At 45.8% G+C, this 16730-nt stretch overlaps 1 protein-coding gene across 4 annotated transcripts in view; it reads left to right on the plus strand.

Moving 5' to 3' along the window:
• Window positions 1-16730, plus strand: part of AFDN (afadin, adherens junction formation factor) — a 129553-nt gene that overhangs the window by 47346 nt on the left and 65477 nt on the right. For 3 of the 4 annotated variants that reach the window (XM_032837254.1, XM_032837256.1, XM_032837255.1), the window contains exons 6-9: window positions 18-175; window positions 8049-8160; window positions 9230-9397; window positions 12253-12297. In XM_032837254.1, coding sequence (XP_032693145.1) covers window positions 18-175; window positions 8049-8160; window positions 9230-9397; window positions 12253-12297 — 483 coding nt within the window. The remainder of the gene's footprint in view (window positions 1-17; window positions 176-8048; window positions 8161-9229; window positions 9398-12252; window positions 12298-16730) is intronic. The other variant, XM_032837257.1, reaches the window with a different exon arrangement.

Consider the following 16730-nt stretch of genomic DNA (forward strand, 5'->3'; position numbering starts at 1 on the left):
CAAAATGTTTTTTTCAGGTGGAACATTGAGAATTTATGCAGATAGTTTAAAACCAAATATTCCATACAAGACAATCCTGCTGTCTACCACAGACCCTGCAGACTTTGCTGTGGCTGAAGCTTTAGAGAAATACGGTCTGGAGAGAGAAAACCCAAAGGATTACTGCATTGCCCGGGTACGTAACTGTATGTGACTGTCAGGTCAGAGCTTACCGGCGTTACGCAGGCCACGAGTCACGTTTCAGCGGAAATCTGCTCTGTAGGTGACGTTAAAGGTATTCTTGTTCTCTCCCAGTAGTGTCATTTAAGATGTAACGAATGGAAACCCTGTCTTAAATATGTATAGAAAACTAACATTCTCCCCTCTGTTACAAAAGTAATAAATAAATACAAGGAGAAGAAGAAAGTATAGAAAGGTGACGTGAAGAGAATAAAAATCACCCATAGTTCTAATACCAAAAGATAACCCTTATCTGTATATATACATAGATATATATCTTTTTAGTTCTTGTTTCGTGTATGCAGGTAACTTAACATATCTAAGGGTTTTTCTAACGGTCGACTAAGATCGCAGCATGAAGATTCCCTTCTGAGCAAACACCCTGGTTGCTGTGCTGGCTGGCACTGGGCGCCTGCCGCGAGCCCTCACCGTCCTTCCGTGCAGATGAAGGCCGTGTATCTTCACCCAGTGAGCTTCACACAGTGAGCTCTTATTCCTCAGAACTGAGTGGGTCATATTAAGCAAAACCAAGCAGATTTTCTCTCTGAGACAGACTGCTTGGACAATTTTTAACCCCAAAGTCAGTGATGAGTGTGTGCTGACTTCATCACCAGGACTTCCCTGGTAAGTCGCATTGGCACTGGGGTTTTCCTAGAGATGTCTGCCTTTCCTCCTCTTAGCAGTCGACGACTAAGTCATAAAAGAGTGTGGTTCGTCGTTTCAGTCCCCCTCCCTGCCCGGATTATGGAGGAATGCTTGCCGTGCGGGGAACGGCATGGACTTGCCCTCTGCGGCCCCACTGGGACGGATGTACCAGTGTGGAGGGCCATCTCGTAACCCCCAGAAATCTCTGTGTGCCTCTCTGTCATTCATCCCTTCCTCGTCTCCCTTCCCCAGGCCGCCCCTGGTTTGCTGTCACTAGGAAGTACTTACATTTTGTAGAGTTTTTATGTAAGTAGCATATAGCGTGTCCTCTTCCTGCCTGCTTGCTTGTGCTCGGCATACTGGTTTCGAGTGTGCTTGCGGGGACCCGTGCTTGCGGCTTTTTTGTTGCTGAGCAGTAGCTCGTTATGTGGGTGTTTCCAGGCTCGTTCATCTGCTAACCTGTTGACGGACACTTGTGTTGTTTCCAGTTTCCGGTGTGGGGCTGCGAGAGTAAAGCCACTGTGAGTGTGTGGGTGCAGGTCTTCTCACGGACAGACTTCTTTTCTTGAGTGAAGTGTTTGTGTAACTTCTTAAGAAACTTTGAAACTGTACTGCAAGCTGACTATCGTGTGCCATGTGCACCAGAAGCTGGTGAGATACCGTATCAGATGTGCTCAGTCGCTTTGCACACCAGCCGTTCGGATAGGGTATCGTGCTCGCTCACTGTGGAAGACATTTTTAGGGGCTCCTGGGGAGCTCTGTTGGTTACGCATCTGCCTTCTGCTCAGGTCCTGATCCCAGGGTCCTGGGATTCACATCGGGCTACTCCCTGCTCATACTCTCTCTCTCTCAATAAATAAATAAAATCTTTAAAAAAGTTATTTAATTACCCTCTTGAGATATATATATATGTTAAGCCCTTTGTATGATACATTTGTTGTGAATATTTTTTCCCTGTCTGTGACTTGGTTCGCCTTTCATTTTTTTAATGATGCCCTTTAGAGAATAGTTTTTTTTACTTTTGGCTAAGTCAACCTTTTTTCTTTTTTTTTTTAAGCGTTCTGTTGTTTCTGTGTTCTATAAAAGAATTTGCCTCTTCTGAGGTTGAAAATACTTCCCTCCTGTGTCTTAATATTATTTTTTTAAAGATTTTATTTATTTATTTGAGAGAGAGAGAGAGAGAGAGAGCAGGAGCGGAAGGGAGGGGCAAAGGAAGAGGGAGAAGCAGGGAGCCCAGCGCTGGATGATGCCTGTCCCAGGACTCCAGGACAGAAGCCGGATGAGCAGAAGTCAGACGCTTAACTGACCACCCAGGTGCCCTTCCTCCTGTGTTTTATAGCTTTAGTTTTTACACTTAGGTCTATATGTTCCATTTCAAGTTAACATTTGTGTACAGTGTGCGATTAGGGTAGATGTTCATTTTTTCCCAGTTGATGCAGCACAGTTGGTTAAAAGACTTTCTTTTCTCCTCTGGAGTGCTTTGACACCTTTGTTGAAAATATAGTTGGATCTGTATTTATTTATATGTATTTATATGTATTTATAAATATATATAAATAAATTTATATATAACACAGAATATAACATAGAATAATTGTATATAACACAGAATAATTATACATATTTGTAGATATGTTTATATATTTTATATATAATGTGTAGATATAAATTTATAAATATTTATATGTATTATATATTTATATATAAGTAATTATCTATATATTTATATATGGTTCGAGTTCTGTCATCTGTTCTGTTAATCTGCACGTCTTTTATCTTTTTGGTCGCGTCAAGCTGTATTGATTACTGTAGCTTTATAATAAGTCCTAAAGTTTTACTGTGTAAAGTAAGTCCCAATTTTGTTTTTTTGTTTTGTTTTTGCTTTTAAAAATTGCTTCAATTTTTCTAGGTCATTTGTGTTTCTGAATAAATTCAGAATCAGCTCATCAGTTCGTATGCAGAAGCTGCTGGAATTGTGATGGGGTTTGCCTGGGTTCTGTAGATGAGTCAGAGAGACGGCCACCCTCAAGTGTCCTGTCTGCCAGGCTGTGAGCACAGGGCGCCCCTTCGTTGGTGCCGTCTTTTTGAGTCCCAGGAGTATCTTGTAGCGTTCAGTGTAGAGGTCTGAGGCCTCTTTTGTTAGCTATAGATGAAATTAAATAAAAGGGCTTGTTGATTTTTATGGCTTTTATCTTTCTGCTGAAAAGCTAAGAAGTTATATTCAGTTGGAAAGACTGTTTGGTAGATCTGTAATTTTATGAATATAGCTCCGTTGTTAGCTGAAAATAAAACATTTTTCCCATTGAAATGACAATAAAGAAATAAGATGATTGTATAAATGCACAAGAACAAAGAGAAAGGAGAGATGGCAAAAGAACAGAGTTGGGAATGAAATTCTGCAGAAGTAAAGACTGGTGTCCGACTGGTTGGGCCCTGGGAAAGCTGCAGAGAGAACGCAGCAAGACGGCACCGGCCAGGGGCCTGCCTCAGTCCCCAGCAGACTTGGGCATGAGGGGCTGGAGCGCTTGCTGAGTCAGTACTGATGCAGGGCGAAAATGAAACGGGGGTTGGGAGCTTTCACAGGAAGCGATAGACCGCACCAGCTCGCCTCCCCATCCCTGCTCCCTGCCGTCTCTCCATCTGAAGGCTTGGTAAAGGAGACGGGGAAGGAGGTCTTGCATTGGGCAGTGACTGGCCTTGCAGGGTACGGCCAGGGTCTTCCTGCAGGTGGGAGGCTGAGGTGGAAGCTCGGCCCTGGGCCCGACAGCCAGCAGATCGGAGGCTTTCTCCCGGAAGGCACCCTCCGGCCTTGCGAGGAGGGTCTGTATGGACGCTTGCCTACGGGAGTCCAGCCCGGGAACCTCGCTCAGAGGGCCCCCGACGGTCATCTTGCCCTGCGCCTGGAGCTTCCCTGTGCCTCACGGGCAAATGCGAGCAGACGGCAAGCTTCCGCACATAGTGGAAACCCCTTTAAATGAAAGACAGACCGACACAAACAGTAAAGAACCTGGTCATATTTCATGGAGGAGACGGCAGAAAGCACATGGAAGTGTTCAGAAAAACTGTGACTCAGAGGGAGAAGGAAGGCCGTGGGTCCGTTGGAGAGGACCACAGTGCTGTCACGAGGGACACTTGGAGAAGGAGACCGGGAACTTTAAAATATAAGTAAAAAAGGGATAGGAAAAAAAATGCCAGTGGAGGGGGTGGAAGTTCAAGATATCTGCCCACGTGTAGGACAGGGAGAAACGATGAGAAAGGTCATCTTGTAGACTGCCTGGCACTTAGCTAAAGGAGGGCCAGAGGGAGAAAGCAAAAGGATGTGAAGAGATGGAAGTTACCAAGGAAATGTCCTGGAATGGCTCCCAGAACTGGAGGGTTTGAGTTTTGAGCTCAAAGAGGGCCCGCTGAATAATGGGATAGTTACTTCAAAAAAGAGCCAGACTAAGGTGTATTATTTTGAAATTGCAGAAAACTAAAGAAAAGAGAGTAATGCTTCCAAAGAAAAAGACCGTAGCCACATGTAAGAGGTTGGGGGCAAGACCAGTGCCGGTCATTGTGTCAGCACCGTGGAGTCTAGAACACGTGACGTGACGTGGCGCTTTCTAACTCTCAGTGAGCTGCTCTCCATTCCAGACTGCCGCGTGCTAGATGGATGAACAAAGACATTTCAGAACATTCAAGGCAAAATCTGCCACCCATCCAGCCTTTCTCAAAAAGGTAGCAGAGGACATCCTCCAGCAAAATGGTGAAGTGGGCCAAGAAGTAGAAAGGCACAGGCTCCCCGAGTAGAGTCTAGCGCAGAGGTCATCCTGAGGGCGACGGAGAAGGAGAGTCTGGAAGGTGTCTGTGCAGTCACCCCACATAGCACCCTCTGCACAGTGGGGAGAGTGTTTGAGTCTGAAATCTGTGTCTGTAAAGGAGGTGGTAAAAGTCACGCTGTCTGAAACATGGCCAGTACCTTCCTGAGTGTGGTCTGTGAGGACGTTTCTTCAGCCCCGTGTGTCACAGTAATAAATAAGCAAAACTAAACATCCGTCACTAAAGGAATGCTATGCCATTGGGTACCTGTTGCTATGAAACGTTATGAATTAAATCTACATGCATATTTTGTAAAATAACCCCGTTTTTGGAAAAACAATCGTCATAAAATAAAACGGAATAACACAAGTCTGTGTCTGTCATACGTGACCACAGAGAAGGATGGATGCCCAGAAGAATGCACAGCAGGTTACCAGTTATGTACCTGGAGGGAGGAAGGAGAACAGAAGACTTTGAAATATAGGTGTGATTCAGGAGTCCTCTTATGTGCCACGGATAGATGCATAAAGATCATTACTGAACGTGCGATTGTGAAAACAGTCATCTCACAGTGGATTTTGGTCTTTTTTTTTTTTTCCTTCCTTATGCTTCTCTCTCTCTTTTTTTTTTTTGTTTAAGGTTTTATTTATTAATTTGACAGATCACAAGTATGCAGAGAAGCAGGTAGAGGGAGAAGCAGGCTCCCTGCTGAGCAGAGAGCCTGATGCGGGAGCCCTGAGATCATGACCTGAGCCAAAAGCAGATGCTTAACCCACTGAGCCACCCAGGCACCCCTCCTTATGCTTTTCTCTTTTGCAGTTTTTTACAGTGAGCCTGTATTGGAACCAAAAAAACCCCCCAAAACCCAAAGCTCATTTCTTTGTGGGGTGGGGAAAGAGTGTTTGTTTTTTGATACGCTCTTTCATTTCCTTTGGACTCACTAGAAGAGAGTAAAAGATGGGATTGATAAATTAGAAGGGAAAGCGATGCCTCCAGAAATAAAAGATATATTTTGTATGGGATTTCTGGGATCATGGTTCAGTGGGCTCATAGAAAAGGAAACAGTATCCTGAACAGAAAATCTGCCCTACTTGGGAGGGGGGGCCTCATGGGGTGCGGTTGGGAGAGTAGGTAATGAAGGTAATCAGGCATTGCCTCTGAAGGGGAGACACTTCAGACCCAGGACCTTCTGGTGCATTTCCTCCTGGCGGTTAGGTACGAAGTTGAGGAGAACCGTGTTGTAGTGCTGGGTTTGGTAGATCGCCGCTTTCCCGTTCCGGAGGAATCCACAGCGAGCATCACTGTCTATCTGGGAAGTACACTTCCGCCTCTGCAGTGACTGGGCCTGTGGAGACGGATGGATTTGGATGCGTGTTCCATACGGTTGTGGTTAGTCGTGGCTGTGGACAGTGTTCCTGGTCAGACTAAAATCAGTCAGCAGTGTGCGTAGGGCCTGCCTTGTGGAGCGGAGACCGGACCCTCTTCCAGCTGCACCCCGCTGGTCTCTGGGCACCTGGGGCAGGAACTGCGCTAGCAGCACCCAGCCTTGCACCCGACACTTGGGGTTGCAAGTGTTTGCCAAGGGAATGTTTTTGTGTGAACACGTGTGAATCTATTAAATAATACTCAGTTCCACATAAAGTTGCATTCGACACAATATTTAGTCATGAACTTTATCATTTTTTTCCCTTTCATTAATTTCTTCCATACTTTTACTGATGAAAATCAGATGTGAAAGGGCACCTTAAATCAGGGTCCTGAAGTTACAGAAGCCTGCTTTGGGCAGTAATAACTGGCCTTCTTGAGGTCATTTGATGTTTTCTTTTGAGGGTGTCCTGCTTTGGGTTTTTCTGCTCTATTATGTCTTTGTAAATTCTACTTCATAAGCTTAGGGAATTGATTATTGTTTTAATCTTGAATTAGATATTCTTTCTTCTCTTGGTTTACCATCTTACCAGTTATGTAATAGGTACTGCTTCCACATTCACTCATTTGTTATTTTAGCTATTATTCAATAAATATTTAAGTTCCTTTTACTCGTTAGGTACTCTGTGAGGTCACGAAAGCAAGAGCTGTCTTTAAAAGAACTTACACTAAAGGGAGACAGAAAAGCCAAGCATGAGAATTACAAATCAGGGAGCCCTGGAATGAGAGTGGTGGTCAGGGAGGGCTTCCTGGAGGAGCTGTGCTTGAGCTACACATGGACGCTGGGAGACGAGCCTTTCAGGCTCCACAGAGCATGGACATGGGGAACTCACAGCTTCATCTCAGAGCTCTGAGTAGTCGGGCGTGTCTGGGGTCTGCCAGGGCTCCTGATGAAGATCGGGACACAAGAGGAATGAAGATCGGTTCTGAACTATGTGTGTTCTAAGCCCAAGGTACTAAATTCAATACAAAACAGTACAAGGAAGATTAATTACTTTAGCAAGACAGTGTGTTAAAATACATTTGTCTTTTTCAGATAGTCTTGAAGCAGTGTGGAGAGAAATTCCAGGGTTCTCTAGGGGGTCTGACCCATTTGGTGTAGGGGCTGTGACAATGTATCTGAGTGGTAGGTAGGTGACGTCACTGCGGTACCGTAGGCTGGGAATGACGTTCACGTGCCGGTGGTTTTGCTTCTTCCCTGAATCTCTGTGACTGCGTTTTGGTTTGCTCTAACAGCAAAGGAGAACGAAGGAGGGCAGACGTCCAGGCCATGCGGGAGATTATTGGGCTGCCGTCTCCTAGATCTTTCCTCTGTATTGCTGGGGTCTTTCTCAGACCATGAAGAAGACTGTTGGCTGCCATAGAAACATAAAAATTAATGCAGCATTATAAATTTTAAGAGTGTCTCTGAATGTAGTCTTTTAAAACAGGTGCTTAAAAACATTTGTTGAATGAATAGCCCAGTGGTATAGCTAAATGGTCTGATTAAGATTTCATCATAAAGACACATTCTCTGTAAGAAAAAGAATGCTGTGCTGTTTCCTTGTCAGGTGCCAGTTGTCTTGCGAGATCCCACAGTAGACGAGACCATGGCAACAGTTATTTGATGACGCAGACGTGGGTTAGGAACCAGAGACGGAGCAGTAGTGGAGTGATCTTTCCTTAAGAACTTACTCCCAATTTGACCATTGTGTACCACCCTTCCCCGGAAGAGTTTGTTGAAAAACAAAATTACTGCACTAGTTCTTTCTGGGGGCCAGAGGGGCAGGTAGATAAAAGGGCCCAATAAGCTGGCTAAGCCTTTTCTTGGAAGCTGTTGTCCTTCCGTTGATAGTTGGGGAATTGTTTAGTGTTGGATCAGTTTAATTCTACCATGACTTCTATTTACAATAAATTCTGGTTTGTAAATCCTGGTAATTTCATTTTTAAGCATAGCACAGTTCATTATTTTTCCCTTTCAGGTTATGCTTCCTCCTGGAGCCCAGCATTCTGATGAAAAAGGTGCTAAAGAAATTATCCTTGATGATGATGAGTGCCCTTTACAAATCTTCAGGGAATGGCCGAGTGACAAAGGTAAAAGGTAGTTTTGTTTGTTAAAGATTTGTTTATATGACACATTAAATCTCTGCTGGTTGTGTTAGTTGTCCAGCTGAGGATTCAGGAGCACATGCGTGGCGGTATTTGTGTGTGTGTGTGCGCACGCGCATCTGTGTTTGCTGTATGGTTTTATAGCTCCTTCCTAGACTTGCCGGATGGTTCCTCTGTGAGCCCTTGTCCTGAGGTCACACTCCTGTCCGTTCCTTTCAGACAAGGTTCTCTTCCTACACCGGGACAGCCTGTGTGAGTCCCTGTGTGAGTCAGCAGCGGGGGCCGTCCACCTGAGTGCTTTTGACGGGCATGGAGATCCGCAGTCTTAGAGATTATCCAGGAATTTAGTCATTTCCAGTGAGAAGTCCAGACTTCTCAGCATTCAGACATGTTCCCTAATTATTTCAGAGTAGCGAAGGTTGAAAGCTGTGTTTCAGATGGAATCTTGCTTTCAGTTTCACTCTGCACGTGGCTGGCCTTGAGCAGAGGCCTTGGCCGCGTGAAGACGTACACTTGATTGCCTGTTCGTCCTGCCAGTAGTGTCACTGATAGTTTAAAGTACACTCGCTTAGTTTACCTCTTTCTAGACAGTGTAAAAGTTAAATTGTATTATAAAGTTGAATTGCTTTGAATTCGGAGTTATTTCAGTTGGATTAAATAAAAATCAGATGAACTGGAAATATATTTGTGTAGATGCGTGTGTGTGTGTGTGTGTGTGTGCGCGCTCACTGACCACAGCGCGATTTGCCAGTGTGGACATTCATTGGGTCTTAAATGGCTGCTGTGTCGTTCTCAAGCACGTGATGTGCTCGCAGTCAAGGTAGTTGATTTGAAATAAGTTTTGGAAATTGCTGGTAGACTTTTTCAGAACATGAGTGACTAAAATTTCCTCTACAGAGTAAAAGTATAAATTGGGTAAGCCTTCACTTAGTCACTCCTTGGGAGATGTTAAATTACATTTTCTTGGTAGATCTTAGAAGAGTTGACGGTGAGTCGTTTGGCCTTGTATACTGATTTGAGTCTGCTTGATGATTGACCATGTGCACTGTTCTAGGGGTTTTAGTCTTTCAGTTGAAGAGGAGGCCACCAGACTATATCCCAAAGAAAACTAAGAAACACGTCGATGGGAAGCTGGCGAAGGGCAAGGAGAAAGTGGAGGGGTCAGGCTATGGCTCTGCACTTCCGCCCGAGAAGCTGCCCTATTTAGTAGAGCTAAGCCCAGGTGAGAAATACTATCAGTAAACATTGTTTTAGCTTCAGATGTTTATACTTTCAATGAATTTTATTGAAGTATCCTTTCTATTGGCTGACAACCTTTTTTTAGGCCATTTATTTTTTTTTTAAGTTATTCTTATAAGATGACATTAAAAAAACCAGAACCTTAAGGTCACAGGATATGCATTTGTAGGCATAAAAATAGGGTTTACATGGACGGAAATAAATATTGAAAACAAAATTTAAAATAAGTGAATATGGAGAGTTGAAGGAGAAGTTTAAATGGTCCATTTAAAATTTTTTTTTCTCAAATAACTTTATAAAATACTAAAAATGACACACTGAAATATACTCTTAGGACACATTTAGTAGAAGCAAGTTTGTGTGTATGAACAGTGTCTAGAAAAGTATCTTTAAATTTAACAGTACATGTAAGAAATCCATCTGTAAGAGGAAGAACATTTGTTTGGTTTTAAAATAATAATAGACTAAGTTTATTTTCATGTTAGACCTCTAAATATTCCTTTTTAGAGCTCTCTTAATTAAGCTAAAGCTGTTCTAAGTTAGCCACAGGGTAGAGAAATACATTGACATTCGTGGAGAAGTGTTTCCCACACGTATCCCAATGTAGTGTACAGATGTGACATGTATATATGTATATGATATTTTATCATTCAGATAAACGACATCATTTTTCTTCATTTGGTTCAAATGGTAGTGTGTAATCTGTATTATGAAATGCTGTGAGGAACGCAGCATTGAGCTCTCCCTCCCAGAACTGCCTTTATTTGTTGTTTTTATTCTTTAAAGACATATTTATTAATTTTGGGGGGTGGTGAGGGGGAGGGCAGAGGGAGAGAATCCCAAAGGACTCCGGCTGAGCAGGGAGCCTAATGTGGGGCTCAATCCTAGGACCCTGAGATCAGGACCAGAACCAGAGTCATGAGTCACACGGTCAGCTGAATGAGCCACCCAGACGCCCCGGAACTGCTTTCAGATAAAGCTCAGTTAGGACAGAAAAAGCTGGAAGCCAGAATGTTTGTGTAGCTCATCTGTGCTTGCTTGGACTGGGCCACGTGTTTCTCTTCCGGGATCCACGGGTGTTTGTGTTTGTGGACGAGCTCGGAGCTGATGCGTAGAAGAGGCGCCCGCGTTCCTCCGGGCGAGCGGCGCAAGCAGGGTGGGTTGGTATGGCCCCCGCGGCGCTGCTCTCGCTCCCGCGCTGTGACCCCCAGTCCGCGGTGCGGTGCTGCGCGTGCAGCCGGGTCCGGCCAAGGGGTGTTGCAGGCTGGCTGTTCCTGTTGCTGTCCCTGGTTCTCGGGCTGGAGAAGTCCCTCACGCCCTCACGGTGCTTGGGTGGCCGTGCGGTCCTGCCGCGGCCTGCGGCCTGCGGAGCCGGGGCCGTTGGGGCCGGCGGCGGCGGAGGCCCCGCTGCTGCGCCGCGGCCGACAGGCGCTCGGGGTCCTCGGGCGTTGGGTCTGCTGTTTAAAATTTCGCGTTACACGCTGGAAACTAATGATTGTTTTCTCCAAGTTTTTTGAGGATTTAGGAATATTAGAACTGCTGAGTAGCCGCTGCGCACAGCAGTTTTCAGATGAGTAGCGGGAAGGTGGTCGGCCCGGCTCGCAGACTTAGGCTGAGGGTCCGTCCTCCGTCTCTCCTACGAGTACTGGTCTGTCCTTAGGTGTCAGACCCTCCCCGCCCCGGGCCTTCAGGGTGGGGCAGCGATGGAACAGGTGAAGCCCGCCGGCCTGGGCAACTTCCATTCTACTGAGAACTGCCATTTTGACGGCTTATTTCATGTTTTTGTGTTCCCGGCTAAAAACACATAGAGACACTTTTGTAGGTGCGGAAGGATGACAGGCCATAGATAAAAATGAATTCTCGAGTCCTTGTACCAGATACCGGGTTAATGCTCCTAACACGCTTCTCCCTTCGCGGCGCTCTGCTGCTTTACTGAGCCTTCGCCGCCCGGCTGCTTCAGGAGAGCGGGGAGCGCCGGCCTTCACGCCCCCATAGCAAGATCCCGCAGGGACGCCCGCAGCCTGGCTCCCTTCCGAGGGCTTGGGGCCGCTGCCCACGGCCCTGCCGGTCCTTCCACAGGGGCCCGTCCTGCACCTCGGCGCCCACTGGCTGCAGGGGGAGCACTTAGTGGCGGGCCTGGAGGCTGGGCGCGGTCTTGGTCAGAGCGGGCGCGTTCTGCTCACCGGCCGTGCCGTGTTTGTCCGTTTCCGTCGGTATCAGTTGAGCACAGTCAGCCTGCTGGATGACACCGGCTGCCTCGTCCACTCGCAAGCAGATGTTGATCTGTCTGGACAGATACGTGCTGTCCTTCCACGGGGCATACCACCAGCCAAGCAAGCACTCAAGGTCGGGCCAAGGTGCAGGAGCGGTAGGCGAGAGGTTTTTGAGATGTGGGTGTGTCTTTTGGAGAAATGGGGGTCAACAGTCATTGAATTCTTCGGTTTGGAATTGAATGTGTTCTTCTAACAGAAGGCATTAGCCGAGTGGGGTGGTCGTCTTCTAGATGATGAACTAACTTTGCTCTCCGGCTGGTGGTCGTCTTCTAGATGATGAACTAACTTTGCTCTCCGGCTGCCTGGGGACTCACCTTTTGTCTTGGTGTTTTCCTTAACAGTGTGCACTGGTTTCTAACACACACCCTCCTGGAGTGCTGTTGTCTTGTCCCCACAGCTCCGAAAGCTATGGGTGAAACGTGCTTTTTCATCCTTTGAAAGGTGTCCCACTGCAGCTCACCCTCTCCTGTCTCTCTCCTCCTTCCCTCTTCCGCGTGTTCTGCATGGCCTCTGTCCTGCCGATGCTGCCTTCACCTGGGTCCCGTGCATGTGTTTCTAATCCCAGGGAGAAGGAATCACTTTGCCTGCTACAACTATCACACTTACGAAGGTAATGCTATGCTTCATACTACTTTTTTAACTAGAGCACTAACAACCTGTTGGGCAAAATAATGTTACTGGCCAAACATTTTATGTATTGGTTTCTTAATTGATACAAATAACTTTGTTCTGAGAAATGTAATGTGCCGTCACTTTGGTGGTGTCTAGTACGTGTTCCACGCGCCGCATTCGATTCGTTTTACAGAAGCTGGTTTTACAGAAATGTGCAGTGCGTCTATTTAGGCGAAGTCTAGAGTGAGAAATTGGACAGGCTGTGTTCCTGTCCTTCCCCTCCTCCCCACCAAAAAAGGTTAAGAAGAGGGGAGAAACTGGGGGAGGATGGGGTTGGCGGGGAAAGAGTGAGGATGGTGGGTAAGAATGACCCCAGGACCCAGAGGTGTGCGGGAGGGGCTCTGCGGTCACACACCGGGCTGTAGTGCTGATGGGGAAGAGGTGTCCCCACCAGTGGCGTGTGTCTGACAGCGTTTGGGAAGCTGAGAGGAAGACTCAGCCATATGCTTGGCCTTTACTCATACTTACATCTTCCTGTAGGGAACTAGCGTGTCACGTTATGACCAGGTTTTAGGGGGTCCTTGGGCTTCTCCTTGTTTCCTGGTTGAAATTTGTTTCTTCTTGTGAGCAAACATGTACTTTCCTACGTAGAACACGTTTTTCAGATTTGTGTATCTCTGTCTTCATCATATTCTGTCGTACAGCTAATTTTTGGTTTTATGGAAATACTTTTTTGTCTGTTTTTGTCTTTTAAGTGTTACATTCTTACATGTTGAATGTGGCAGATGCCTCCCCGTGCTGTGTAACGTTTACCCCCTGTTTCGCAGCTTGTATTTGTTCGTTGGACTGACTCCAAACTGACAGTACAGACGGTCGTTGGATATTAACTGAACTTGCAGTTTTGGGTTTTGTTCTTTTTATAAACAAATATATAAATAAGTGATATTTATCACCTATTTTAATACTCCTATATGCATAGAGTCTAAGACCTCTTTTTATTTCGTTTAATTCCTGAGAAGGACTGTTTAATGTTCTCACGTTTTTGTTATTCGTACTGTAAAGGAAGGGAAACGAGAGAGAAAATGGCATTTCCTCTTTTACGTGGTGTGTATAAAAAATGCTTAGAATAAACTCATTAGAACTTTGACCAAAGTGCTTCTAGTTCTCCATTTGTGTCTGAGCGGAGTGGGTGTGTCTTCTCAGTGGCCTCAGTGAGAAGACGCTCTCGGCCGTGTGCTTCAGGAAGCCTCAGGAACTTGATCGTTGGTTTAACTGTTCATTCACTACAATGTGAGCCCTGCGGGGACGTGAATGTGTGTTCAGCTTCTTCCCATGCTTGGGGCTCGGATCCCTCGATCAGCGCTCCTCCAGTGGACGAGTCCCTCGCCCTCCCCTCGGCGGCGCGGCCAAAACCGCACCCAGCGCCACGCACTGATGGTGCCCGGGGGTCCCCGGGGAACCGGCAAAGGCCTGAGCAGAGCTGGAGGCAGAGAACTGTTGTCAGAACAAAGGTGCTCTTTAAAAAATGTCCTGATGCTGTGTCCATAATGGTCCATTTCCTGTTACTATTTAGAATACTATTTAGAAGAAAATTTCCGGTTATATCTCAAATTAAAAAAAAAAAAAAGAGCAAAAGCAGAAAAACAAGATTCAGCCAATGTGAGTAGTTACTTAGGGACACCCGAATGGGCAGTAATATTCACGGCGTTCAGAGACACGAGCAGCTTTAGATAGAAAACTGGTGTTTGTGTCAGTGGGTCCCACCGATTGCCCATTGACTATATGATACGTATTTCACTGGTGTTCTAATCCCGGTGCAAAAAAAAAAGAAAAAAAAAAGAGGGAAAGAAAAATGCGTGTAGTGAGTTGCTTAATGGTATATGCATAAAACAGATTTTAAAGATTTGCTTCTGGGTGGGGAGCTAAGGCAGGAAAGGAAGGGTGCCTTTCACTGTATACTTCTGTGCCTTTTAAATTTCAAACCACATGAATATTTCATGTATTTTTAATTCTACATTGTGACGTAAAGAAAAAGCCTGAAAACCCTCTGGTAGAAGCGCTGTTGTCTGTGGGAGGGCTGCTTTGGTTCGTCATCTGTAGGGACGAAAGGTGCTAGGGGCTCTTGTTCAGTTGAGGAAGGGAAGAGAACACAAGGTATTGTTGTAGGCCACACTATTCTGTGTTCACTAATGCCCATGAGATGGTCCTCATACTCTTACGAAGGAGAAGGGAGTGAGATTGTCCAAAAAGAAAGATGTTAGTTGTTTGTTACCTGCCTGCATCTCCCCGACTCAAACAGCATTGTGTCTAGTAAAATTCCATGGCCAGAATCTATCCGTAAAGGCTTTACCTGTGTTTTCTGTTGCAGTGACGTCTAAGAAAAGTGGGACTGGGAAAGCAGCTTGCCTCTCCCCATGGGTGGGGAGGTTTCTGGTGTAGTGCCGTGGTGAAAAAGGAAGCATTGGAGGGGAAATCTGTCTTTCCCCCTTTTTCTTTAAACTTGCAAATCTGTTAACGTAGAAAATACATGATATCCATTTATTAGTCACAAGATACCTTTCAGAAGCACTCAGAATTAAGAATATTAATGTGAATTTTTTCTTTCACCCCTAAACACGTATTTTTCATACTCTTGTATTTTTAACTGTTTTGAAATCATCGTTCTTCATCATTTATTTGCCTCTTTTGCTTTCTTTGTAATTTATGTAATTTCTGTGCAACCACATTGCTTTATTTTATTCATTTTTAGCTACTAATCATTCATTGTTAATAAATTAAATCTTTGTTGAATATATACTGTGGACCAGACGCTGTACTGAGCGCCAGGATCAAGAGATTTTCTTTTAAATCTAGCCGTCAAGGATGGGGTGGGGGCGGGGGGCAAGGAAACGGAGGTAACCGTGGACTAGGGTCAGCGGTAGGAAGACACGGTAGCCATGGTGCTGAGGAGGAGGGAAGAACACTTCCCGGCGGGCGGTACTTCCTGGGCCCGCCGGTGCTGTCAGAGCTGCAAAGTAGTGGGCCCTGCTCTGGTGCTCGCACTCAGCAGCCCTGGAGGGCACCGCTCACCTCGGGGAAAGGCCCAGGTGGCGCCGATGCCTCACTCGGGTTCAGGACGTGGAGCTGGAGTTGAAAATAGAACTGTCTAGAGATAAGGCTTCTTTTGCCGGCGCGCGCAGTGGGGCTGTCGGAGCTGTGAAGCGTAGGTGGTGTCCCGCTTTCTCCTGGCTCTCATGGACGGCTCCCCGTCACGCAGATGCGACAGGTTTCGGAAGTATATCAGGAGCGAGAAATGTTGTGATTGGAATGTTATTTTGTGTGCTCTAAATTAGCAGCAATTGTAACAGATTTTTGTATTCACCGTGTGTTTTGTCTGAGAGCTCAGACCACAGCACAGCTAAGAGACTGTCGTGGTCTGAGCCCTCGTACACTCCGGGTGCTTACCTTCTGCAGCCCTCACAGCTTAATTCCTGGTCCCAGGGACCAGAGAGTTTAACTGGCAACTTAATAAGTGAATCAGCAAGTTATTAAGGCATTAAAGTAGGTCAGAGACTCTACGTGGCCCTTTTAGGACTTTGCATACCCACGTTAGGTTGGCTTTCACAGCTGGGAGATGGTGTCATGATTCATTAGTTCTGTGAGGCATGTTTCCTTGTATGTTAACATCTCTGAAATCAGAATAAATCTTTGACATCTTGTATGAGGTTGAACATAGTAGGTGAGAAGGGAAGGAGCGTTAGGGTATAAGGAGTGGATGTCGTGGCACTGGTTCTTCTTCCTTCTCTCCACGCCATCCCCGTCATAGAAATTCATGCACAGTGCAGTGGAAATGTCAGTAGTTTACGGAGGTATAAAATGACAAAACCCAAAAAACCCAGTGTCCCTTTCTGTCTACCCCCCACCCCACACACATTTCCACTCTGCAAAGCTAAGCACTTTCACTGTAGTTCTTACTGGAACTTACTGTCAGGAATGGGCGTTGGGATCACTTGGGGGATTCTTCAGTGGGTACGTGTGCAGGCCTCATCCCCAGAGACTGAGGTCCAGAGAACTGGATGACCTGTGAGGCTGTACATTGAAAATGTCCATCAGTCCCTATGGCGCCCTGGGCTCTACAGGTGGACGTTTGCTGGGAGAGCAGCCTGCTCTGAGGGGAAGGGCCGTGTGTCTGCCTCATAGAATTGCGCTTCAGAATCATTCACAAAAATCCAGGGCTGCATGGTGCAGAAATTTCTTTTATGTGATAAGAAAATGTTGCTTATAGATGATGATGTTAGCAACTTAAATGAGATTAAACAGAAGCTAATGTGTCGATGTCTTAATTTAAATTTTCTATATCCAGTTAGGTATGTTGCATGATTAAAATTCGGAGAGTTCTTCGAAATGAAACCCTGAGAACTAAGAACCATTAGTCGTTTTTAAGATGAACCT

This window comes from Lontra canadensis, unplaced genomic scaffold (assembly GCF_010015895.1).
Source record: "Lontra canadensis isolate GAN:19392208 unplaced genomic scaffold, GSC_riverotter_1.0 scaffold97, whole genome shotgun sequence".
Classification (NCBI taxonomy): Eukaryota; Metazoa; Chordata; class Mammalia; order Carnivora; family Mustelidae; genus Lontra; species Lontra canadensis.